The following is a 26,078-nucleotide window of genomic DNA, read 5'->3' on the forward strand; positions in this document are numbered from 1 at the left end:
ATGACACCTGTTCCTCTTCCTCCACTGCCGGAGAATCAATCCTCGTCGTGAAACTGGTGACTACAGCTCAGGCAAAGGCTGGCATCTCATAAATACGGTGACGCGGGAGGGCCTCTTGACAGATGCCGAGAGGAAGGGAGAGTGGGAGAGTGTGGGTGGGAGAATTTGATGGAGATATAAACCCGGGGATGAGGGTCGTGTAGCGGGTTCTAAGTAGCGTATGCGGTGTTTGCGGTTGTTGTAGATAGTTGGTAGCAGCAGTAACGGTAACAGTAATAATAGTGGATGTTGGGATGTTGGATGTTGGCTGCTGGGTGCTGGCTGCTTGAGGTTAGGTGCTTTTTGGGGGGAGAGGAGGCTGCAGCAGCATGGATCTAACTATCTAGGGGATTTCTGGCGCTGGCAGGAGCACAACCGTCGTCAGAACACAACAGCCCGCTGGAAGCAGTAGCAACAAGGAGGTGCGCCTTGTCCCCTTGGGGCTTGGCAAGCGATGACGTAGAGGAGGAGCAAAGCTCCGGAATGGGGCCCCCCAGCAAAACCACGATGGGTATGACATGACATAACTAAACTAGTTGGTCAGAATTGAAATTAGCCTTGTTTGGGGGCCCTCCTTTCATCGACGGGTACGGAGTATTATCCATTCCATTCCCTTTCTATTAATAATTAGCTACTAGTTAACTATTATTCCTGTCTCCATCCACAACCTATCCATGGATGTTCCCGGATATTCTCCCCATTCATTCATTCACTTCAAAATGTCGGTCTGCCCCAAAAACTCGAGATTGTCCAGAGACGGTTGTTGTTCTGCTACACTGCCAGCGGGCGAGAAAGAAAACGGCCCATGCTGATTTATCCCAGAGAAAGTCAGGTAACTGGTTTGGCTTGCTTGCTTTTATTCCATCTATTCATTCCCCTGGCATCATCCATGGATATTTCTTTGGAACCTGGCGAAATCTAGTGACAGCTGATCTTCCAAGGTTTTCTCCCAGAACTTCCATTTCCAGGGTTATACAGAGTACAAAAATGCCCGTATTTTCTCAGTTCCAACAATATTTACAAAAATATAAAATAAAATAATAATAATAATAAAAAAAAAAGGGATGAAGACAATGTCTTTTATTTACTCCGTCCGTATGAAGAATTTATATTTACAAACCTATTACGGAGGTGTGGAACATAAGTAATGACTTACAGTGACGTGCGTTGCTTGGTGTACTGCAAATACCAATTACCCCACCTAATTTGTATGGAATAGGAAGTAGCTTTGATATTCAAATAAACAAATACCCTGGAATCTCTACTCTACAAACGTATGAATTTATGAATTATTCTGCAAGCTCTGCCTCATCCTCTCAAGTGTCATCCTCAAGCAGTGAATCTAAGCCTGTACAGAGCACTGTTAAATCTACAGCAGCTTGAAAGTGAGCAGCTGCAGCATCTGCTAGAGTTCCATCTTCTAGATCCTGCTGCTTTGAAATATGCTCAGCAAGCTGTTGATCTTTTCAATTGTGAGCTTGGAATTGCCCTTCTTATATTCATTGCCACCTTTCAAGTGTATAATCTCCTGAATATGATGCACAATCCATTCAATCCATGTCTGAATCTTTGTATGTGGAAGCTCTTTCCAGGTCTTCAACCAATCTTCTTTTGCTGTCATTTGTTCGTGAGGAGCTCCTTTAACTGCTAGGATGAGAGCTTGAACTCACAGTTCAATAGAATGATGTGGCATAATTGTGTTTGTAGAGATTAAAGTAGGTGTTGAAAAAGGCTTTGAATATGAGGTAGATTGTTGAGGTGGGAACCAACGATAGAAGAACAGAGAGTATGGAGTATTTGTTTATTTGAATATTGAAGCTACTTCTTATTCCATACAAACTAGGTGGGGTAATTGGTATTTGCAGTACACCAAGCAACGCACGTCACTGTAAGTCATTGCTTATGTTCCACACCTCCGTATTTCTCACAGACATAGATATCTAATTTCATTTCCAAGTAAATGTCCTAACGAAAATAAGAAGCAATGAGGGAAGAATGGGATATTCCGTTCTCAGTTCGTTCCCTTGGCGGGTAATTAAATAGTGATGGTGATTGGTGGCTGCTTTATTATTTAGAGGCATGAGGCAGACCAGCCACTGACGAACTCGGGCATTTTATTTTCACCTGCGCTGCTCTCAAGGTAGTTTGTACACTGGGTTTCGCAGCAAGCAGCCAATGACGCCCAAACCCGGGCCTCTGTTAGCCTCGAGCCATCACTAGCCTACGATTACAGACAATGGAAGCCCGCTAGCCCGGACTTGGACAGACGGTTGGTGCAGTTTGCTGAAAGCTCCTTGCGATAGACTCGCTGCGCTCCAGTTATGCTTTCTTAGTGACAACGCCGTTCCTTGCCTGCTGATAGTTAGCAGCAGTGGTGATGTCAATTGACAGACGCTTGTCGAATAATTCCCAGTTATTTACCTCCATCCCATCCTGCTTACCGCCATGCTCGTTGCTCAATGCTGCCTTTCTCCAGAAATTTGTATGTTTGTTCATACAAGAGAAATCATCCGGTAAAAACCTGATTTCATATTTCTGGTGTATATACACACGCCGCCTGTGCCGAAGAAGAAAAAAGGAAAGAAAGAAAAGGAGAAAAAGTAAGAGAGAGAGAGAGAGGGAAAGAAAATCAGGCAATGAAAATAAAAAGAAAGATTAGAATAATTGCTTAGCCGTTCTTGGCCCTCATTTTGGGCCGCGATGGTTGCATCTGGCGATGATGCATCATCCCACAATTTGGGTTCACCACGTTGTGTGATCTCTCAGCGTCGCTGTTACCCCAACTCCAAACCACCACAACCCATGTTTTCATTTAATTCCGCGTATCAAGCCACCGTTCGCTATTCTATGCTCTCGCTGATATCATCCGAGGGGTTTAAAACAAACAGGCAATAATTATCTTTTCAACGGTTGCTATGTAAACGCACGTTGAGAAGCGGAGTCTTTTCAACATAAACTTGCCGCTCAAACCTGAAATGCCGAATGACAATACGATTCCAACACCTAACTAACCCTCGCCAATAATACGATCTACTACCCCTCAAGGCGAGGAGGTCAACTACCCATCACCGGCTTTAATCCAGTCAAGCATCTCACAGAGCTGTCGGCTTGGAGGTAGTTATGTCCTACGTCGATGATGATTCATCACCAGCGATGGAAATCATCCTGTCTATATACTTTGCTGAAATTCCTACAGGCTACATGTCATCCATAGTTGTGAACATTACAGAATGACTACATGGGATCTCTAACTGAAACATATCGCGCACCCAATCCTCTTCATCATTATTAACATCGATCGTCATTACGAACAAAACCTTCACTGAGACAGGAGAACGTAAATCATGACTACATACATACTCTTTAATGAACTCTAACTCCGGAAATGTTGGTGGGGAATTAGTAGTTTACCCGAGAGTGATTAAGCACAAGCGATAGAGCCTGTTGTCCATGGAAATACTTGCTACATGTCTCAGCCGAATGGCGGATTGTAATTCAAATTCCAGATGCTGTTTGTTGTAGTCAGCTTGCTCTATTACTTCATCATTTTTTTTTTTGTCGTTTATGCCCGTAAAGTACTGTATTTGTGTGTCACGAATCATATACATCTTTTCAATGGGAGCCCCTTTTGAGACATTTTGCGCCCCTTTCCTTTCCCATCAGAGTAGGTAGCAGCTGCCTTACGGACGGACAGGGGATATAAATGGTGCTTACGGAGAGGAAAGAGCAGGGAATCATCGCTGCCTGCCAAGAGCCACCCAAAAAGAGGCACGGGCCTCCAGAGAATTACCAATTCCATGGGGAGCATCATCTGCGTACCACTATTGTCACAACAGGCCATCCGGGTTTTGAAGATACGATTGGGTCCGATGGAAAAAGCCTGAAAAGTGAGCATTTGAGCCATCAGGCAATCTCAAAAATCACTTTTCTCAGCCCTTTCTTCACCTGGAGCTTTCTATTTAAGAAAAGAACCATGATTGAATGCGGGCATCAACAAACGGACGAAGATCCAAGGATGCATACATGCGAAGAACGGTTATGAGATCACAGAGCCAATAAAAGAAAGGCAAAAAGGGGATTAGCATTTCAGCTCCCGTGGAACAGTCCATGTTTCTCTTCCGTGGAAGTTCCGTGGAGCCTCCTGTCAATTGGCTGACATTCGTGTGGATGCGTTAGTTATCTCTCCATTGACATCACCAACCGCCGATTTCCAAGATCGCAAAAGAACCTTAATAATAACCGTGAGGAAATTTTTAAAAAACATATCTTTACGGACATGAACCACCGATTAACTAGATCAGCAATAACTAATAGTTAAATCCAGTATCGTCAGCAAAAACAGAAAAATGAGAGAGAGAAACGGGTTCTCAGGAGAAAGACCGAGAAAAACCACACCTTATTTTACCCCTTTTTTATTAAACACCCGCATGTTGTTTTTCTACGTTTCTCTGAAAGTGAACCAATTTCTTTTCTTTTCTTTTCTTTCTTTCTTTTTTATCCCCCACCCCCTGATCTAATGATGCTGTGAGTCGAGAGAGCGTAAGGCTGGTAATGGATCGGCAGGTCGGGACGGTGGTGAAGAATGGAGAAACGTACTGAGTGAATTAATAAAAAGAAAAGAAAAGAAAAGAGAGAGAGAGAGAGAGCGCTGCATCATTTTCTTTTTTCTTCTCTTCGATGCGCCTGACAACAATCTGCCTTGCATGGGTGCTCATCTCAAGTCAATCTACATATCAAGCAAATCTTTTGGCGCCGCAATGTCACAAGGTTGGCTTCGCTTCGGACAGAGTCCTCCTGATAATGCGGCCATTCTCAAAGCATTCATCGATATTGTCCTTGCTGTTGAATCATGGAACGTCGGAATGCGAAGCCACGTATCATTACTTTGTATGGTATCCCCTCGGACCTCTGCTTCCATTGGCAAGTTGCCACCATCTAGCGCCTTCACCTACATGTTGCCTTTCTCGGCTTCCTTCGCGCCCCTTTCCAGCATGACAACCCCCAGAGTTGACTTGCCAGGACAGAATGGAATCAGACACCAGCTTGTTGGTCCACTGAAAATCCGTATTCGCAGCAAAAGGCAGCTCTAATGGATGACTCGCCATTGAATAATCCAGCAATACCGCTCAGGATGTTGTTAGTGGGTCGCCTGAGGATGAGACTTAAAGTTGAGCATACTCGTATTTGTATACGAATTGGACATGCAGAGACTTCTTGAGAACGATCCAATGATATGGGAAGTGGAGGATTTCATTCCCAGTTCAATTTCAAGCCCCGGACCAATGATGTTTCTCAGCTAATTTACAAACTCACTTGGGAAGCTCAGAATGTGAGGACATTCGCTGCAAAGAAAATCAAAAGGATTATGAAGAGTGCTCAACATCTTTACGGTTTATGTAAAATGGCTGGTTTATACTGGTAAGGGTGAAGTTCTGAAATCTTGTCCTAGATACCTAGCATCGGTTTTGGACTTGACGTATTGCTCCTCACTCCCGTTCTGAAAATGGCGAAATGTCACTTGAGGATTCGAGCTCAAAACCAACCAAAATGTCTGTAAACACAGTAATCAGACTCACTGGTTGCTCCAATATGTTAACTCTCTTCTAAGATTATTTTCTTTTTGATATTCCTAATCTCTTTTGGAGCCACCAAGCCATCTGTTGATATAAAATGACCTCGCTTACATGCCGGAGCCCTGAAGTTCACGAGGTCACTCCGAAAACTCATGGGGCTCGGGGTACAAATGTTTGGTCATGGGCAATAGTCGTCAGCTTCCCCAAATGCGCTGAACAATTTTGACTAAATCCTCTGATAGCTGTCCCGATCATTGCAAGGACAACTTGGTTTCAAGTCACTGGAAATCTAAGATTCGATCTCTAGTGAAAACCTTGGAAGAAACACGATGGAGGTGGTCATTGACAAACCTGCAATTGACATAGACCTGGCCTCCATTCAGTTCTATGCTGAGAACAAGGAATGCGCCAAAAATATTACTACGCCAGAAGAATGGTATATGTGGGGGAAATTACGTGGTTATGAAGGGCGTTGCTGTTGAAGACTTTCCAATTCTTGAGTTGAGTTGAGGTCCTTACTGCTGGATCCGAATGTGAGCTTAACTGTGCCCAAGGCTCTTGGGAGTGGGTGCTTGAAAATGCAGAATATCTTTCGTAAATCTCGCAAGCTCCATTTTAAGTACTATATTTACGTAGGTTGATTTGGATATGTTCTGGGACGAAAAATTAACAATTAGCTCTAGAAACCAAGGCCGCCCTCCCGCTTAAGAATCAATCCTAGCTCAAGCTACGCATTTACACGCGCTCCACATACTTTCTTTCGTTGGTATAGTTAGTAAACGCCAGCGGGCTTGCCGTCTACTTTAGATCTGCCTTTCATGTGCAAGGCTAGGCCGGCCCTTGTATTCTACTCCTAAGACACCAGATTCTGTAGCTCCTCGCCGCATGCCGTCATGAACCCCCCACGCAAGAAACAAGGCTATTCTTCGGATGTGGTTTCCCCGATCCTTTAGCTCAACGCCAGAACTGTGTAGCCATGAACTACGAACGGCATGGGCATAGACTTCCGCGCCCATCTTTTATTGCAGAGATATCCAATCGATTTGATAATGAAACCTGAAACTTTATCAACGAGGGGAAGTGCAAATGTCCAAGCTCCTGATTGGTGTTTAGCATACATTCAAATCACAATAGAGTTGCATGTCTGGTTGGATATTTATGAACATCTCAGAAGTTGTCTACCTGAAGCTCTCTCCACGCTACATGCGACTTCAAATTGAACTGTCATCAGACACATAACTACATCATGGGATGGCATTTGTTTCGCAACTGCTTGTTAAATGCGAGAAAAAGCTCTTGGTTTTTTCTCTCTTTCTCTTCCTCACTTGGTGATAGGCCGGTTCTTCGCTTCTGGTCTTTCCACAGGACTCTTGCAAACAAGAGGGAAATCCCCTCATTTCCTACTCCTTTCCCTTCCTTTCCTTTTTAATTTTCTTGCTATCACGCATGGGAAAATTTTCATTTCCATTCATTTTCACCCAGTGTCTAATAATGGAGGTCCTCTTTGACTAATTGCAGTGCTATCAGGGCAAAGGGGCATGCTGCGAGAAAAGATTGACAACATCCCTGACTTCCTGCGTGCCTTCCATGCATCAGAATATCAATGATAGGTGATTTCTTCTTTTTCTCCTGTTTCGCAACTATGTCAGCCCTGTTTCAAAAGTTATACGTATGTCTTGACGGGCCATTGTCTGACCCAGAACCCGATATCTGTAGACGCTGCGAATTTGACATGCAGATCTTGTCAATGAGCACGGTATAGAGATATAATATATCACCATACCAGCAGCATTAAGCAGGCTGAGGTTAAGAAGTGCAGCGAGCGATTCTTCTAGCATTCATTTACAGGACCTGAGCCTGAATCCCCAACATTTAAGTTCATCTGAATCTGTGTAGTTCTCCGTAGATTAGGAAGGGCTAGCTTGGAAGATTAAAATAACTATTCTCCCCACCTTATCTACTCTGCCACTAACCTAGGGTTTCCATTGAAGCTTGCCGTGTGCAGAGGTTCCCCCTTCCGCATATGCTGAGGGGTGGAAAACTGGGTTCTGACTCGTTGACTGCAAGGTTGGAAGAAGGTGATCATGCTTGTATTACAACTATCGAGAAGTGAAATTAATCATTTGTCTATTCAAGCGTGCTCTAATTGGTTGTTGACAAGCTAGCGCATGGGTTCTCGCAGGAATCGGGAAATGACCTCTGGAAAAGAGATTAATCAAGGAAAAAATTAAAAAATAAATTAATAAAATAAACACACAAGTTTGACTGGGTCTCACAAGTAACTAGTGATTTACTAGTTAAAGCGCTGGAAAGCTTCCTGGGTTAGGTCAGCACTTAACTATTAACTAGTTAGTTAGTTAGTTAACTAATTAAGTGAGTAGTTAGTTAGTTAGTTAGTTAGTTAAGTGAGTAGTTAGTTAGTCCGTTGCTGGAAACGGAGGCAAGCGCTGCCTGGGGGGACCCTTAGCAATTTAAAGTAGTTGCAACCAGCCATGCCTAAACTCGACTGTCCTGACTTACAACTGACGACTGGTTACATACAACATACAACTTTTGACAGCCGCCTGTTCAACTTCTTCGCTTCACACCAACTCCTCCTGATTTATGAAGACAACACTGAGGCCGTTCAAGGTATGACCACTCCTCACCTCCGTGGTACTAGACGTGTCCCGGCTGTTTACCATACTTCTCTTAGTCGCACTCGAACGATGCATTGAGCAGGGCTTACCGCTCTCTTCTCCACGGTTAAAGAATCCCCCATATATACCCTACCCCGCCCGCCCCCCTCTAGTCGGTCCTCGATGGACGACAGCTATATCCTTGGGGAAGAACTACCTCTTCCCACAGAACGCCTATTCGAGCGCTTAGCGCAGATACCTGGCTACGTGTGGGACCAGAATTCAAGACTCTTTCGCTCATCCTACGACCACTGGCATGTTACAGGCGTCAGACTTGCTCCAGGTTCTGACACTCCCATCTTCAGCCCTTCCAATTTCTCTCGATCCAAAGATTCCTCCTCCTCCCATACCTCTCCCCGCTTCGAAAACAGATCCCACTCTCGACACCATTGGCGAAATAGCCTCAGCGAATCGAGCAGCGATGTTTCATTCTCCCGTAACGACGATGAACACGATCCCGCGTGGATACCCGTTGTGGCTCGCATCTCAAGCCATGTCATCAGGCTAGAACGCGAGTTCCATACTCTGAAGTCGATTATTCAGATGTCGGATCCAGAATGCCAGCATACCGTCCGTCCTATTGATATGATTCGTATGAATCCTCAGCCGGGGGATCGAGGACCGTTATTAGTCACTATTTATGAGGCACTGGGTCCAAATTCCCTGAGAGATTTTGTAGGCTTTGGGCCCTCGTTTTTCTGCGTATATGGTGGAGGTAGCATGACAGAGTCGTCAGCTGCGGGGATCCAGGTCCCGATTGCGACTTTCTTGGAATTTGCTATCGGTGCCTGCGAATGTCTGGAGTTGTTACATTACGGTCTGAAATGCATACATGGAGAAATCAGACCTGATGCTTTCCATTTCAACTCCGAGGCAGGCACCGTGAAAATTGTGACTACGGGAAATGGCGCTAGATCCTTCGATAATGCACTGAGTGAAGGATGGTCGATTTTGTCGCGCGAGTTGGGCGTGAAAAATAAGCTACAGTTCATAGCACCAGAACAAACTGGGAGATTACCAACGGAGCCCGATAGTCGTACTGATATATACGCCCTTGGTGTGATGTTCTGGTCGATGCTTGTAGGACAACCCGCATTCGAAGCCAGTGATCCTGTAGAAGTGGTGCAAAAGGTTCTTGGGAAACAATTACCCTTGGTATCTCACAAAAGGATGGATGTGCCGGACGCAGCCTCCGCTGTTATACAAAAGATGACCCAAAAGCAGATCGATGATAGATACTACACGATCTCCTCGGTGAAATGGGATCTTCAACAAATCTCAAGGCTGCTCGGAGATGGTGATTGTGAGGGCCTGAAGAATTTCGTCATAGCCCAGCGCGATGTCTCTTCATTCTTTGCACTGCCAGCAACTATGTTTGGCAGGAAAGAAGAGCATGGAAAGATCCTCGAAATTATCCACAAAGTCCAGAAACGTCAGCAGGCTATTATAACGCAAGCCTCTTCCAAGTCAAATATTTACCCCCTTTATGCCCATAGTTCGAACTCGTCTCTTTCCGATAGTCGCTTAGAAGGTCTCGAAACAGGAGATGGCTCTAGTGATTCTGGATCATGTGGTATCGCCGGCTCAAAGACCAATTCTACAGCTGTGCCTTGTATTTTCACACATACATCAACGCAAGACTTGAACCATAGTGGAGATTCCTCCTCGAGCCAAAAAACGCCCCTTATTTCCAATCGAGTTAAAAGCCCTATTGATTTGAGGACTGCCGGGGATGCCAATGATCATGAGGGCCTCGTGTCTTCCAGTCTGGTTAGTCTCGGCCAATTCGATTCACTTGCAAGTCTAGGGCGGCGGAAAGTAACGGCAAAATACCACCAAAGTGGACGTTGCGAGGTGATAAGCATATCGGGGGTTGCTGGCCTTGGAAAATCAGATCTGATAAACCGACTACAGCCGGAGATCCGTAAGAATGGTTATGTTGCCGTTGCCCGTCTGGATCGCTCGCGAAGGGTCCCTTTCGAACCGTTTTTTAAATTTCTTGCTAGTCTTCTACGTCAGATTTTTTCAGAACGTGACGTTTCTTCTGAATATCACACCTCAATACGTTCAACGCTACAGCCTATATGGTTATCCCTTCATCGAGTACTTGGGCTGCCAGAAAACTTGATATACCCCCTAAAAGAAACCAGCCAGCCTGTGAACTTCTTGAAGTCCGTTAGCCCATTACCTGCACTTAAGGAAGGGTCTGAGGGATCATTCCCTGCCAAAAATGCAGAGTTTATCAGCCTAAGTGCCGGTCAGACATTTAAGGATTTCTATAATGACCCGTCGTCGAGTGCAATGCTTAGATTCGCCGATACACTTCTTGAAACCTTGAGAGTTATGTCATTCCATAAATTGATATGCGTGTGTTTAGATGATATTCAATATGCCGACGCCGAAAGCGTTCATTTGCTCCTCGAGATTATCAATAAAAAGATCCGATGTGTCGTTATGATCACAAGTCGACCGGAAGAAATAAACTCACCGGAATTAAAGGCACTTTTTCAGACCGACATGGCCAATGTTACCAGGATAGAATTGGCCCGACTAAGTGAGCGTGAAGTTCTCGAATATGTGGCTGCCACGATGCACCAAGCTGCTAGCAAGGAACTTCTACCCCTTGCCGCTGTTGTTCTAGAAAAGAGTCAGGGAGTTCCATTTTACATGCGCATGATGCTCGAGACCTGCTATCAGAAAAACTGCCTTTGGTATTCTTGGAGAGATTCTGCTTGGCAGTACGACTTGGACAGGATATTCTCCGAATTTGTTGCTCCGAGTTATGGTCAAGGCATTGGAATAGATTTCATTGCTAAACGATTTCAGGAACTTCCCTCGGAATCCCGCTCAATCTTATTGTGGGCTGCGTTGTTGGGAAGTCCATTCTCTTTCACGCTAGTTCAGAGATTACTCTCTGGAGAGTTTCTATACTCCCGGGGTGGAGAGGATGAGGAAGACATAACTTGTCCTCGTCGAACCCCTCTGACCCAGACTAAACGAGGCATTGTTTCGGGCCTTCAGCACTTGCTTCAACTATACATTATACTCCCAGGCGAAACTGATGATGAATTTAGGTAAAGTCCTGACTTATTTTTTTCCTTGCCCCCTGCGTATATGGGTTAGCTTTCTGTTCTAAAGAACTGATTAAACTGGTTTAATTCAGGTTTGCTCATGATCGCTATGCTCAAGCGGTAACAACTATGAGGGAGTGCCATAACCAAGAAAAGATGCATTTTATTGCTGCGCAGACCATAATGAAATATGGCCCAACTGACAGTGCTTCACTATATTCGAGAGCTCAACATATTCGCTCCGCAGCAAGATTAATCAAACAACAAGTTCCTGAGCGGATAAAATACCGAGATGCTTTATACCACGCTGCCCTCACTGCTTCCCGATCTGGAGCGAAATCTACCGCTCTAAGCTATTTCCAAGCTTGTCTTTACCTTCTCCAAGATGATCCATGGGATATCAATGCAAGCGATGTTTACTACGACGAAACACGAGAACTCCATATCCAAACGGCGGAGATGTTTATATTTAATGGAAAGCCCGCTGAAGCCATGGATATACTTTCCATCGTCTTTGAACGTGCACACACACCTTCATGCAAAGCGAGAGCATGGACTTTGAAAAGTAGGATACGCGCACAAGTCGGTGATATTTCCGGCGCCCTGGAGGCGCTGCTCACAAGCATGGAAGAACTGGGCGTTAAGATCAACAGGTGCAGCTCTTGGGAAGATTGCGATAAGTCGTACGCGAAACTCAGTGCGTATCTGAAAGCAGCTGATCTTGATGTCGTTTTTTCTGCACCGCTTAGTGAAGATCCGTCTTTGATTGCCCTGGGAGCATTGATGGGGGAGGCCATGGGAGTATGTATCTGGGGAGAGCCGTTGACATTTCTCCAGCTTGGTATTGAGATGATGAATATTTATCTATTTCGCGGATCGTTTGCTCAAATCGCCTACCTTTGCACTTACATAGCCATGATTGCTATGAGTCGATACAAGGATCTAGATCTTGGTATTAAGCTTAGCAATGCTGCAGTTAGGTTCATGGAGAGTTACAATGAACCATGGATTCCAGCTCGAGCTGTTACCGCTCATAACTTTTTTGTCAATCATATGAGGGTGCCTATGGCTACGACGTTACCACTTCTCGAGGGTTCGACGGAAGCTGCGTTTTTGATGGGTGAAAGATACTTGATTCTCATGAACATATCCGCGATGGTGTTCACTCGTTTTTGCCTGGGTCATGATTTAGGTGAGCTGGAGGCTCTGTGCAATTATGGTCCAGAAGAACTTTGCGATTGGGAAAACGACCCACGTGGAGGGGTCTATATCATCTCTGTCCGGTAGGTTTCATCTTTTCTAGTATTTTGATGATATCTACTTTTGGGAAATGTGTCTTAGTTGCTGATACGCTGTTTTTAGACAAGCCGCCCGCGCTCTTCAAGGGAAGACTTTCACCCACTCCGCAGATCATATACTATCCGACGGACAGCACGACGGTGAGAAGTACCTTGCTGCTCATAAATTAAACTCTCACACCTTAAATATGTATCGTGCGATGAGCGTCATACCCCTCTACCTTTACGGGCATCATGAAAAAGTGGTAGAGATCGCCACTGAAATGACAAAGACTCTGCCCGGTCTCTGGTCCCTTCGTGCTTCCACTCATACGTTATTTTACCTTTCACTAGCACTACTCAGCCTCCACATTGAGGATCCATCACGACCTGGACGCGAAGACGCCATCAGGCAGGCCATCGAGTACAAACAGGAGATTGACTGCAAAGCCAGCGCTTGCGACGCCAATTATGGTATGTGGTCATTGATTCTGGAAGGTGTTCTTAGTGAGGCATCGGGGAATTTCCAGAAAGCTCTAGCAGCCTTCGAAGCGGCACTCGACCATACCCAGTTGCATAACTGGCCTCTGGAGGAAGCGCTTGCTCTCGAACTCCAAGTCGACTTCCTTGTTCGCCGTGGCGTTAAGCGGGCTGCACAGTATTTGTTGCGGCAAGCTATTACCTCATGGAATACCATAAGCGCAACAGGGAAAGCTAGACAGCTTTCAGAAAAATATGAATGGCTTCTAAGAGTTGGACCCCCCACCTCAAGGATCAGTAACGCGGCTTGTCAAACTATCGATTCAGTAATCAATGTCCCCACGAGAAGTACGGAGCCATCAACAAACGCAATGAATGCACAGCTTGAAGATCAGCGCAATCGGGAATGGCTAGAGGAGAACGAGGAACGTACTGATCAGCACTCTCTGGACATATCTGGGCTCGGCTTAGGTAATATTTGCAATTCACATCTTCCATCAGGATGGTCATTCTAACCGCATATTTATTAGATATAATCGACTTGTCAAGTATCCTTGAATTTAGTCAGGTCATGTCTTCCGAGCTGCATATAGACAAATTACTGCAAAAAATGGTTGGCATAATACTCGAGTCCTGCAGCGGATCAGAAATTGCCCTCGTAATCACAGATTTCGAACCATATGGCTGGCTGGTTGCCGCTGCTGGTGACCAAGAAAACGGAGAGGTTGCTTTCGCCGATGGGCTTCCGTTTTCTGAAGTTGAGGATAAAATGGCGCAGCAAATCACACATTATACTCTGCGGACGAGAGAGCCGGTTCTGGTCCATAACGTTCTTGACGATGAACGCTTCTCCAACGTCAGTGATGCGTACGCGGCTCGAAACCCTCAAGGGAGATCTGTCATCGCACTACCTATCATCCAAGCCAAAAACCTTCTTGGCGTCATCCACATCGAAGGTAAACCGAATTCGTTTACACAGCGTAATTTGGTTGTGTTGCGTCTTGTTTGTAATCAAGTCGGGATATCGCTGGCGAACGCTTTCCTCTATCGAAACGCCAGTAAAGTTAGGTAATGTTTAACCGACAATTTTTCTTTTCAAGACGTTTCGTTTGCCATTTTCTACCACTTACTGACTTGGGCCCCCTAGTGCCGCAAATGCTGCTATGGTTGAGGCGCAAAAGCGTGCTTTGGCGCATGCCAGAGAAGCGGAACGAAAGTCCAAAGTTGCGGAAGCGGAAGCTAAGCATAACGTTAAGCTCAAGGAAGATGCTGCTAAGGCCAAGTCAATTTTCCTGGCTAACGTTTCCCATGACTTACGCACGCCAATGAACGGCGTTATAGGTTTAACAGAGTTACTTAAGAAGACCAGCCTGGACCGCGAGCAGAACGGCTATGTTGACTCCATTCGTGTCTGCGCAGATACTTTATTAACTCTAATCAATGATATTCTTGACTTCTCCAAACTTGAGGCGGGTAAAATGAAAGTTACGGCCATTCCGCTCAACCTCCGGGACACTATTTTGGAAGCTGTTCGTGCTCTTTGTTATACGCATCGCCATCGCGGGCTTCAGACGATCGAGGATTTGGATGAGCTTGATCCGAATTTGCTGGTTATGGGAGATCCTGTTCGTCTCCACCAGATATTCATGAACCTGCTGAGCAACAGCTACAAATTCACACCACAAGGTTCAGTTACAGTGAACGCCAAGTCTTCCGTTGAAGAGGACGGCCGCATCCGTATAACTTGTAAGGTTGTTGACACCGGCATTGGAATTCCCGGTGAGCAATTGGTCCGGCTTTTCAGGCCATTCTCCCAGGCCGACAGTTCCTCTGCGAGATCTTTTGGAGGAAGTGGGCTTGGATTGAGCATTTGCAAAGCGATAATAGAAGATGTGCTTGGCGGTAAAATTTGGCTTCAATCTGAGGAAGGAGTGGGCACGACTGTAACCTTTTCATTGGTCTTTAGCAAAGCCCCGAAGGATGCGGTTGTGAGGTCCCATTGGTCCCGAGACAGCTCGCGACAGAAGATACAGACCGGCAGAAGGTCTTCAATACAGGATCTCAAATCTATCCCCCGCACCGGGATTCGCGTGTGCGTCGCTGAGGATAACCCAATCAATCAAAAAATCGCAGTTACCTTCGTTAGAAATTTGGGTTTGGAGTGCGAGGCATTCAGCGATGGTCAACAAGCTGTAGAAGCTCTCAGATATGCATCTGCGGAGGGAAACCCGTTCCATCTTGTCCTAATGGACGTGCAGATGCCTGTGTTGGACGGATACAACGCGACGCGCAGAATCCGCCAAGACCCAGACCCGAACGTCAATGACATTCTAGTTATAGCCATGACTGCCAGCGCGATCGAAGGGGATCGCGAAAAGTGCATAGATGCCGGCATGAACAATTACCTCGCTAAACCGGTTAGGTCTGACGTACTCAAAACAATGCTTAATTGCTATCTCTCGCCCTCACTAGAGTCAGAAGTCCCAATGCGGTCCCTGCGATGGCGTAAGCCACCGCCCATACAGCTTCCACACCAAGCTTCTGTTAAAGAGGAACAATTGCAGGACAGCGATAGCAATTCTAATTCGAATTCGATGATGACAATTCAGAGAAAACCGGAGGATCTTTATGCAATTATGCTGAATGGTAATCCGAAGTCACCTGATAGTCCGCCGCTGGGCACCAGCATCAGTTCTGAGCAGGCGACTTCGTCGTCTGCTGTTGAATTTGCTGCTGCCTCTGCTGTTTCCGCGGGCACTGCCATTAATATGAACGGGCGTGAAGAAGGGTCGGCGGCTGTGGAATCAACAGTCAATTGAATTAATGGATTAAGGTTTTTTTTCTCTTTTTTTTCCATTTTCTTTTTTTGCCATTTTCTTTTCTTTTCTCTTCTTTCTTTCTTTCTTTCTTTCTTTTTTTTTTTGGCTCGGGAATCTATCGAGGCACTGGTGTGTGGAGGCATGCCATGCCTTCGTTTTCTGTCTTGAAGATATCGTTTTCTTCTGTTTTACGTTTCAGAGGGGAATGCATGTGTAGGGCTTTCAATTTTATTTTCTTTCCAGAGAAGGCATTTGTTTGTCTCTTGGCTCTTTTTACATTTTCTTCTCTTCAACTTCTCTTAATGAACAGTCATGGATGGGCCTTCTTCTCATCCTGGGATTTGGACTCATTTTTCCTCTTGTCTGTTTTTTCTTTTTTTTCTTTTTTTTCTTTTTTTTTCTTTCTTTTTTTTTTTTTTTCTTTCTTCAGCAACCACACTCAATTCTTATGATATGATACACTAACTGCATGGAAGAGACACTACCGCATAACGAAATGGGAAGAAAGGATAGGAAAGGAAATGCACCTTTACAGGCTTTTTTTTATGTTTTTCTTTTTCTTTATTTTTTGTCTTATCAAATTCATGCTTAAATTTCAAAGTAATCCAAGAATTTTTCTCTCCTAATTATCTGGAATAGCTCGAATTCTAGTTATTATAAATAGAGAATTGCTTCGCCTATATTTTCAATTTCCCTCTTTTGAACTCTCCTTTTACTGCACATTGGTTTATTTTTGCAAATTATTACTGTTTTCTTAATTTTCAACCTTGATGGTTGAGGAGAGTTGGCTGTTATTGGTGTGATAGGTGAAGCAATATGTTGTAAATCTTGCTATAAGATGACAATCCTTCAACCCCTGAATTAAATGACATTGTCTCTTCATAGTTGAGGTATAATGTTGGTTCGGGTATCCCAATCAATCAATACATGCGTGGACTCCCCAAGCCCCATCCACAACTCAACCAACCGAATAACCCGTCACGCAGCCCTCCTCCCCAATACCCTGAACCTCTTCACACCACCATCCGGCACTATCGTCAACATAACATGGCTAAACACCTTCCCACCAATCTCTCCATTCAACATCCCACCCTCAAACACATGTTCCGTATCTGCCTTACACGGCTGATCTCCCTGCACGACATCCACCCACCCTTCATTATTAATGCTCGGGTCCGATTTACTCTTATCACCCTCCCCGGCCCTCAAAAACCCACTCACCCTAACCGCACTCGGAAAATTGCCCCTGAAATCCTTTGTGTCAACAACAACCTTCTCAATCGTCCCTGCCAGGCCCAACCGCACAACTACCCTATCCACATGCCCGGGCGTCCGCGAACGAGCCGTCTCCCAACCATCGCCCATATCCTTTCCCCGGCCGGGGAGTAACAGGTTAGATGCGGGCGTGTAATGCTGGTTACTAGCAGCAACCACAAGGCCTCCCATGAGCGCTGAAGAGAGCTCCTCCAGGTCTGCCGTTGCACCTGCACCTGCACCTGCTGTTACTACTACCGCTGGAGCAGGCGGGGGTACGGCATGCCCGTACAATCTAAGTCGAGCAAAGCCACCATCCGGATACATCTTCACACGCACATGCGTGATGGGTTCGGAGGGCTCTGACAGCAGCCAACCCTGCCGGCACGAAGGGCCACAGGATTGCTGTGGCAAGATAACTGTCCACCCTCCAAAGTTCGGCTTCGCGACCTCAGTCTGCGCCTGGGAATCTTCCGGGCCGATATGGGCACCCTCGATAGCCACGCTCTCACCATAGTTGCCAACAAAGTGAGCCGTGTCGATTTCGACGCCCACGACGATACCACTGCCGACGCCTAGCTTGATTACAGCCCAGTCATACTCTTCTGGATTGTGCCTGCGGGTTTCCCAGCCATCGTACCAGGCGCCAGTGTGGATGAAGACGCCTGGTCGGTGGACGGGGGTGCCTGGAGTGAGGAGGTTTGAAGCTGCGGCGAAGTATTCATCGGAGCAAGAGAGGACGACCGCGTTTAGGGAGGAGGAGGCGAGGTTTGTGGTTGTTGAGGCAAAAGCTGAGTCGATGTCGGCGGGGGTGAGGAGGGGTGTGACCTTTTTGGCTGGTGGGATGATGGGCATTTCCATGGTTGTTGGTTTTAATTATTCCTCTATTGATTTTATTTACTGTCTTCTGAGGCGATTTATCTATAGGACTGACTGTCATATAATTTTTATGGGTGTTTGCGAGTAGCGGAGACCACAATATATGGCAGCTGGTTAGGATGCGGGGAGATGAATCCCTTTATTTGGGTGCAAATGCAGCCGATGGCGTGGGTATTGACAATTGGGACAGGTGAACAAAGTTAACCAGCTGCTCCCTGGAATAATATGAGTAACTCCTTGTTCCTGTATGTTAAATGAAGTTTATGGTGCAAGCATTCCAAGGTTCTTCTGAATATGCGGAGATCTCCAATGCCTCTTTGTAAACAGTTACTGCTGGGTGGTTTCAGCTCTTATTCCCAAAGCTTAATCCATGAAATAAAGTTATTATAAATATAATAAAGTTAACTAACAAGCAAAATGTTAAGGACAATTTTAAATTAAATTGTTCTCAATTACTCAACGTCAGTCTCACATTCATCTGATGTCATAGGAACTGTGCATAACGTTAGTTTAGTTAGTTAACTAGTTAACTAAACAGAAATTATGACTAAGGTCTCTAATATTTTTATTTTCTGTTCCAAAATCAATGAGCAAATAGGAACAATCCAATTGTCCTCGTCTCTCGGCCAATTGCAAATGCTTGAGTTGGGTCTCGTATCGGATTGCAGCCGCAGCGTTTGGCTGTGCTCATTCAGATCACTCAATATTAAGACTTGGATCTTGTCTCATCTTTATTCCTCTGCTCACCGCCATACACTTAACCACTCCAACATCCATCATCATCATCATCATCATTATCTTCTTCTTCTTCTTCTTCTTCTTCTTCTTCTTCTTCTTCTTCATCTTCTTCATCATCATCTATGATCTAGTTGGGAATCAGATAGACGGCTACGTATATTATATACGCTCTCTCATATCAGCTCCAGCTGCCCCTCTGCATCCTTGTCGGATCGCATATTATCATGGCCTCTGCCACGGGGATCCCTGATGAGCGCCCCACAGCTATTAGCAGCCCCAGTAATGAACAGGAGCCTCTGCTGGGCCGTCCAGGGGATGTCTGTCAGAAGGAAGACCAGGCCCTGGTCACTAATCTAATTACAGGTAGGAGATGAAGCTCTACACCCTAGTATACACCCTAGTTGATTTTGCTTATATTTACTGATGATACCGATGCAGGTACGGCAACTATTGCCCAGGCGGGTATCTGGATTGTGAGTCCATGAGAGGGATAGAGTTATCTGTCCATATATCATCTCCACGATAATATGTACATCAAACATATCAGAAAGAACCACATCCTAACCGGAAATATCAATATACAGCTCGCCGCGCTCGTCTGGAACGCTATCTTCTCCCACGACCTCATATTCTTTTCCCCCCATCCAGTATGCACTTCGAAATCATCTCCCACACCCCCCTTGCCATATATTTATTTTATGTCAATATACAGCGGTATCCTAACTTAACCTCAGCTTCTTAACTCCACCGGCATCCTCCTAACCACCCAAGCCATCCTCCTTCTCCAGCCAACCCACACCGCCTCTCAAAAGCGATCCGGCACCCTAGGCCACTGGGGCCTCCTCGTCCTCGCAAATCTCTGCTTCATCAGCGGCCTCGTCATCATCGAGATAAACAAAGCCGCACACCCAGAATACCGCTTCACCTCCGTCCACGGCATCCTAGGACTGGTGACCTACATCTTCATCTTCCTGCAGGCAACCGTCGGCGTCGCGCAGTATTTTTTCCCTGTTGTTGTCTTTGGCAGTGTGGATAATGGTAAGAAGATCTACAAGTATCATCGTGTCAGCGGGTATGTGGTGTTGCTGTTGGAGCTAGCGACGGTTGCGGCTGCGACGCAGACGGCTTATAATAAGGCTGCCTTGCATGTTAAATTGTGGGCTGTGTTGGTGGCGGCAGTCCTGGTGATTGGAGGGGTCGGGGCGAGGATTAAGAAACAAAAGATGAAGATCTTTTGATCTGACTATTGTTTGAGAGTGAGATTGGGGGAAATACTCCATAATGCAAAGGGGAATGCTGGAGGTGTCTGTGGGGGAAAGCGGATATCTGCTTGCAGGTTTCACATTTTGGTTTCTGGTCAAATCAGACTGCGACTCGCGATGGCACTGGGCTTGGATAAAGGTGCCTTTTCTGGAACTGATTTATATTTCTGTCGGTTGCTTTCGATGTCACTGGTGCTGTTGTTCTTATTAACGTTCGGAGCTTTAATTGCTTATCTATCTCATACCCGTTCCGCAAGCCTGTTTGTTAATCTCGTCCGGGATTGGTTGATATCAACAAGTCTGCTCTCTTCTTTCGGATCTTTATCAGCTCACAGTTTTAATGAGGCAATGATTTAAGTAGATAAATTGAACAAATCGAAAGAATACACATCCGATATAATGACGTTGTAAGTTTTAAAAATAAAACAATGTTCTGTGGGAATTAATCTTTGAAATCGACTCCTCGAAGTTTCTGGGCTTTTTTCCCTTCAAAAAATATTTAGTTTCTCATCTTCAACTTCAACTTCCAGCCTCCAACCGATCCGTAGGATTGATAACAGCCCCACCGCAATATCTCACTGTTATGCTGTCACTTTCAATGGCTGCAGTGAGGCCTCCCTACATCTGTCTAACCTGCAAAATACACAGTAAACGAATACTCACTGGCTCTCCATTCCGCCGGGGCTTCTTCAGCTCCCATCCTCAACTCTCCTCAAATACCTCATCCCGCCCACCAACTGCCCCCAAACCAATCCCAGACATAAAACACATCCGCGGAAATGCCGCTCTCTACTCCCAAAACTGCATTGACCGCAATTACTCAGATCTGGCCCAATACCCATACAAGATCCAGCGCCTGTCCGCAGAATCCCGCGAGCTGCAGGATGCTCTACGAGAACCACAGCGCCAAATTAAACAGATTGAATCCTCCATCGCAAAGCTCATGGTCTCCTCGCGCAATCCAGATATAGAAGGACCCCAGAAACGAATGACAGAAGAAGAGCTGTCCTCCCTTCGCCTCTCCGCGCAAACCCTCAAAGACAAATCCAACCACCTAACAACAGCCCGTACAAACCATACTAAAGAAATAGAACGCCTCGCCCTCTCCCTCCCAAACCTCACCAGTCCCCAGACACCCCCAGGTCCCGAACCATCTCTCATAAACTACATAAACTACGACCCAATCTCTCCCTCAACCACCCCCTTGCCAACCCACCACACCTCCCACGTCACCATCGGCACATCCCTCAACCTCCTCAACTTCACCAGCGCCTCTCTAACCAGCGGCTGGGGCTGGTACTACCTAACCAACGAAGCCGCCCTGCTCGAACAAGCCCTAATTCAATATTCGCTCAGTGTCGCCTTACGGCGGGGGTGGCAGGCCATCTCCCCGCCGTCTCTGGTCTATTCGCACATTGCGCACGCATGCGGTTTCCAACCGCGCGACGCGAACAATGAGCAGCAGGTGTATCACATCGAGCAGAGCGAGAGGGATGTCGAGAGGGGGCGGCCGGGGCGGTGTCTGGCGGGCACGGCGGAGATTCCGCTTGCGGCTATATTTGCCGGTCAGGAGATGGCGGGGAACCAGTTGCCGGCGAAGGTGGTGGGGGTTAGCAGGTGTTTCAGGGCGGAGGCTGGGGCCAGGGGGGCGGATACAAAGGGGCTGTATAGGGTTCATGAGTTTACGAAGGTGGAGTTGTTCGGATGGGCGGTACCAGATGAAGCTGGAGAGGGGACTGATGGAGGCACGGCTACGACTCCTGTTAAGGGGGGCAGTGGCAGTGGAATTGGAAAGGGATCGGTAACGGTATCGTCTCTCTTCTACGAAATCCTCGATCTACAAACTGAAATCCTCACCGCGCTCAACCTCCCCTGCCGCGTTCTGGAGATGCCCACGCAAGACCTTGGCGCCAGTGCTTTCCGCAAGCGGGATATTGAGGTCTTGTTTCCCTCTCGGATGGTCTCGCATTCAACTTCTGCCAATGCCAATGCCCATGCTAATGCAAAGGATACCACCATTGACATTGAATCCGGCTGGGGTGAAGTTACCTCCGCTTCTATCTGCACCGATTACCAAACTAGACGGCTAGGGACGAGGATGAAGGCTGCTAATGGTGGTGGGTCGAAGTTCCCGCATACGGTCAATGGGACGGCGATGGCGGTGCCGAGGATTATTGCGGCGTTGTTGGAGCATGGGTGGGACGAGAGGAGGGGGGTTGTGGTGTTGCCTGAAGTATTGAGGGGGTGGATGGGGGGGAGGAGGGTTATTGGGGGGGAAGAGGAATGATAGGGTAACCATTGGAGGAGATATAATGGGAAGATGCGGGCTTTTTTGTAAGATATAACTAGAAGATTTGTTTTGATTGCATTATAACATTGTTACGGAGTTGTAGTTGATAAGTATTGCCCTAGTGCCTATGGCTGGGATAGAATAACTCTAAGATGCAGAATTGAAATGGAACAGATAACCTCTTGCTCTTGTTGGATATGACATGGGTATGACCAATCCCTTTTCCAATGCAATAAGGGAGTGAAACTAACATACACCTATATACTGAAAAGAAACTCCACTTTTATATTCATTCTTCTCCCTCAATCACTCCAAGTGCCCACATACATACATCGTGCTGCGTCGCTAACAGCCTAACTACATGTCCTGTACTTCTGATTCCATTTCATATAATCATCCTATACTGTCATCTTGTACCAAAGTTATCGTAAAGTAGAACAAGGGGGGAAAAAAAGAAGATAAAGAAAAGAAAGGGTCATGTCAATGGCGTTTCACTCATCAAGAGATAAACAAGGAGAACATAAAAGCAAATAACAAAAGAGGTAGGGTGGGGGAAGGGAGGTTGCTATGGTGGAAAAGAAAGGGTTATGGCCGTGAAAAACAAGGGGGAAGACATAAGAAAACGGAGGGTATATCATATATTCATTTCATGCACGATACACATTGAGAAAAGGAAATGGAAAATGAAAACAAAATGAGGAACTCAATCTCTCTGAAAAGGCGCAGATAATGTTGACAGGGAAGATGAATGTAAAGAATATTAAAAGGAGTGAAGGGGTGAAAGAAGAAGTCAATCGCATTCCTCATCTAACCTCACCTCACCTAATGCACCGCATCCCAGTTCGTCCCAACTCCAACAAAACCAACTCCAGCTCACTACCACGGATAATCACCCTCTTCAACCCTCGTACAAGTCAAATACGGTAACAACACACCACCCCTAGCATCCTCCCCTCCACCTCCACCTCCACCCAAACTCCTCAAATCCAACTCCAAAAAATTCCTCATAAGCGGCTTCACAATCTCCCGCGCAAGCCTCTTAATCTCATCCATCTTCCGCTCGAACCGCTTCAGATTATCCCGCGAGTATAGAGAGTCGTGGGAATGGGAGTGGGACTGTTTGAGGAACTTTTTTAATTCGTCGTGTGGGAGGTAGACTTGGGTTGAGGGGGAGCCGAGGAGGCGGTATGTGCGGCCTGGAGAGTAGGAGGGGGTGGTTGTGTTGGAGGTGGAGGAGGTTTTATTCGTTGTCGTGATGGTGGGAGCAGCGCCTGCGCTAGTTGTTGTTATCATCGTAGTCGTTGCGGTTGCGGTTGCGTGTGTATTATTAGTGGCATTGTTATTCGCTGTTGAGACGGTGGAAGTGTTGCCGTATGCATTATTCGCAACGACACTTCCATTGTAATTATTATTATTTCCACCATCACCCCGGCCCTGTGGAGCCGGCAACGCCTTTAAAATCCCCTGCGGTGGTGGCGTGGTATTCTCCACGAGCCACTGTCGAAACAACGACACGGCCAACCAGTCCAAATACGCATTGGTAGGACTAACTCTTTCTCCCCTGGACGTCGTTAGTGATAACCGGAACAACTTCCCCTCCACACGCGCCTTCAGATCCTCCAGATCCTCAACTTTATCCTCAATGAGATCCAGTACCGAGTCCGGTAAAGGTGAGTACGAAGTGTGACCCAGATGAGGCAACGCAGCCGGCCACTGACCCACGACGTGGATCAGGGCTTCCGCAAAAATTACATGGCTGCGCGCCAGATAGCCCAGGCGTAGGTAGCTGGGTGGGTATTTTGCGATTTGCTTATAGAGGCGGGAGGAGAAGCGGAGGAGGTGGTGGTCGACGCGGGGACCGACAACGGCGAGCGCGTCGTACATGTCTGCGAGGTTTAGGAGGGACTTACATTCCGAATAGGCGGAGGCGATGTTTATGGAGTTGAGTTGGGGAGGGTAGTTGTAGAAGACGCGGAAGAGGTTGTCATAGTCGCGGATCGTGGGGTCCAGGGGTTGTTCATCGAGAGCTGATTTGGTTGCTAGGGTTGATGAAGTGGTGGCGGTGCTTGGGAGGTGGAGGGCGGATTGGATGCCGGTGAGGTTTGTGATGGAACGGAAGAAGCCTTGGTGTGGTGCTGGGGGTTTTGTGCGTGCGGGAGGGGGCTGTGGTGGACGATAACTTCCGCCAAAGATTGTGTTGCTTTGGGATGGGGGCTGCAATTACATCAGATATATGTATTGTTATAGAAATATATCCCATATTGTAAGATGGACTCACCCTCTGCACTAGAATTGGCACCTCGTCCTCCTCCCTGTGCTTCCAATCCAATTCATACCTCCACCGCGTCTTCGTGGGTGCAGATGACACACGACGGTGATGCGACACAAGTTCACCATCACCGCAGTCCTCGTCAGGGATAATGGCCAACCCACGCTCCCCAGGAGCATTCTCCCTATTCCCATTCCTAGTTTCATTACTATTAACATTACTTTGACCATCATCACCCTCCAGCATCTCCCTCAACGCCTGCACACGCGACCACTCCTCACTCGTCCCCGCATCAAAGAAGCCAGAGCAGCGCGCAAGGATCAGACGGTGGAGTAAATAGCGCCTTTCCTGGGTGGAGGCGCGGATGGCGATCTCGACATCACCTGTCGCGGCGAAGATGGGGAATTGGTTGAGAGGTTGCGGGGACGAGCCGCCGTGGTGGGAGCGGCCGGAGCGGGAGTGGGAATGGCCATGATGGTGGCGTTGGGAGTGAGAGACGCGTGAGGAGGAGGCGACGGAGGTGGGGGCGCGGGGAGCAAAGAGTAGGAGTGGGGGGCGAATGGTGTTGTCCGGATGGGAGACCATGTCCGTATTATTTGCTGGTGTGGATGCTGGCGTCGTTCTTGTTTCTCTCGTGGTTTGTTGTTGCTGTGATAATTGTGGCTGCGCTTGAGGGTTGGAAGCAGCACGGCTTATTGAGGGACGAGAACGGTGGAGCATCGCATCAAGAGGCGGGACATGGTATGGGGTATGGGGAGGAAGTGTATTAGCGGATGAGTATTAAGTTCAGAGAAAATATCAATATGTAAGTGATTGCGTATGAACAAGAGAGAACAGTGTGTTTGAGAGTGGTGATAAGCGCTCAGCCAGGCACGAAGAAAGACGCGGCCCAAGGTTGCGGTGCTGATATTTAGTTATCGTGTTGAAAATATCGTGCAGAGAAGCGGAATCCCTTTTCTCACACCCGGACAGCGACAGAGCCTAGGTAGGGTTATCTGAAGAACGAGCAGGGATAAGAAAGAGAAAATTCGCGAGATGGGCCAGCAATCCTAGGATGGTATTAGTTGACTCGAGGCATCCCTGGGCTGGATGTTTATAGCTGATGGCATCTATGATTACCCACGCCAGGGATAACTTAACAGGATAAGACAGAAAGAATGCAGACGGCAGACAAGAGACAAGACATAACAGAGTCAGAGATATTGATTTTCTTCTTATTAGAAGAAGATGAAAAGATGAACATCTCAAAGGGATATCTCTATTTCGTCCATGCCCACAGCTGCTCAGCCTCCATCAAACCCATCTTTCATCAAATCTCCTCCATACAGAACGCAGATACAATTCAACTAGCAGAGTGGCAAGCGCTTCAGCCACCCCAGGAACTGGGCCATGGCCCTATCACAGCGCGAGAAAACACAAGTTCGACAGCTCAACAGCTCTTGATATCAT

The 26,078-nt window shown here is 46.7% G+C and overlaps 7 protein-coding genes across 7 annotated transcripts; 4 read left to right on the forward strand and 3 right to left on the reverse strand.

Moving 5' to 3' along the window:
• Positions 1 to 4,796: 4,796 nt before the first annotated feature.
• Positions 4,797 to 5,129, forward strand: PADG_11168 (uncharacterized protein; the record flags this gene model as incomplete). Its single annotated transcript, XM_010758461.1, has 1 exon — positions 4,797 to 5,129. One exon carries the CDS (start codon positions 4,797 to 4,799, stop codon positions 5,127 to 5,129), a length of 333 nt encoding a protein of 110 aa, XP_010756763.1.
• A 1,286-nt stretch (positions 5,130 to 6,415) lies between these two features.
• PADG_00904 (uncharacterized protein) lies at positions 6,416 to 6,628 on the reverse strand (the record flags this gene model as incomplete). The annotated part of the gene is made up of 1 exon (XM_010757730.1): positions 6,416 to 6,628. The coding sequence occupies one exon, from the start codon at positions 6,626 to 6,628 to the stop codon at positions 6,416 to 6,418; it is 213 nt and encodes a 70-aa protein (XP_010756032.1).
• A 1,785-nt stretch (positions 6,629 to 8,413) lies between these two features.
• On the forward strand, positions 8,414 to 15,937 carry PADG_00905 (serine/threonine protein kinase; the record flags this gene model as incomplete). The annotated part of the gene is made up of 5 exons (XM_010757731.1): positions 8,414 to 11,364; positions 11,454 to 12,644; positions 12,724 to 13,589; positions 13,649 to 14,186; positions 14,266 to 15,937. The coding sequence occupies 5 exons, from the start codon at positions 8,414 to 8,416 to the stop codon at positions 15,935 to 15,937; spliced, it is 7,218 nt and encodes a 2,405-aa protein (XP_010756033.1).
• Positions 15,938 to 16,915: 978 nt separating this feature from the next.
• PADG_00906 (allantoicase) lies at positions 16,916 to 18,052 on the reverse strand (the record flags this gene model as incomplete). Its single annotated transcript, XM_010758237.1, has 1 exon — positions 16,916 to 18,052. The coding sequence occupies one exon, from the start codon at positions 18,050 to 18,052 to the stop codon at positions 16,916 to 16,918; it is 1,137 nt and encodes a 378-aa protein (XP_010756539.1).
• Positions 18,053 to 19,032: 980 nt separating this feature from the next.
• PADG_00907 (uncharacterized protein) lies at positions 19,033 to 20,046 on the forward strand (the record flags this gene model as incomplete). Its single annotated transcript, XM_010757732.1, has 4 exons — positions 19,033 to 19,171; positions 19,247 to 19,281; positions 19,393 to 19,455; positions 19,543 to 20,046. The coding sequence occupies 4 exons, from the start codon at positions 19,033 to 19,035 to the stop codon at positions 20,044 to 20,046; spliced, it is 741 nt and encodes a 246-aa protein (XP_010756034.1).
• Positions 20,047 to 20,668: 622 nt separating this feature from the next.
• Positions 20,669 to 22,357, forward strand: PADG_00908 (uncharacterized protein; the record flags this gene model as incomplete). The annotated part of the gene is made up of 1 exon (XM_010757733.1): positions 20,669 to 22,357. One exon carries the CDS (start codon positions 20,669 to 20,671, stop codon positions 22,355 to 22,357), a length of 1,689 nt encoding a protein of 562 aa, XP_010756035.1.
• An 879-nt stretch (positions 22,358 to 23,236) lies between these two features.
• PADG_00909 (uncharacterized protein) lies at positions 23,237 to 25,349 on the reverse strand (the record flags this gene model as incomplete). Its single annotated transcript, XM_010757734.1, has 2 exons — positions 23,237 to 24,574; positions 24,639 to 25,349. The coding sequence occupies 2 exons, from the start codon at positions 25,347 to 25,349 to the stop codon at positions 23,237 to 23,239; spliced, it is 2,049 nt and encodes a 682-aa protein (XP_010756036.1).
• Positions 25,350 to 26,078: the final 729 nt, after the last annotated feature.

Source organism: Paracoccidioides brasiliensis (assembly GCF_000150735.1).
Source record: "Paracoccidioides brasiliensis Pb18 unplaced genomic scaffold supercont2.1, whole genome shotgun sequence".
Lineage (NCBI taxonomy): Eukaryota > Fungi > Ascomycota > Eurotiomycetes > Onygenales > Ajellomycetaceae > Paracoccidioides > Paracoccidioides brasiliensis.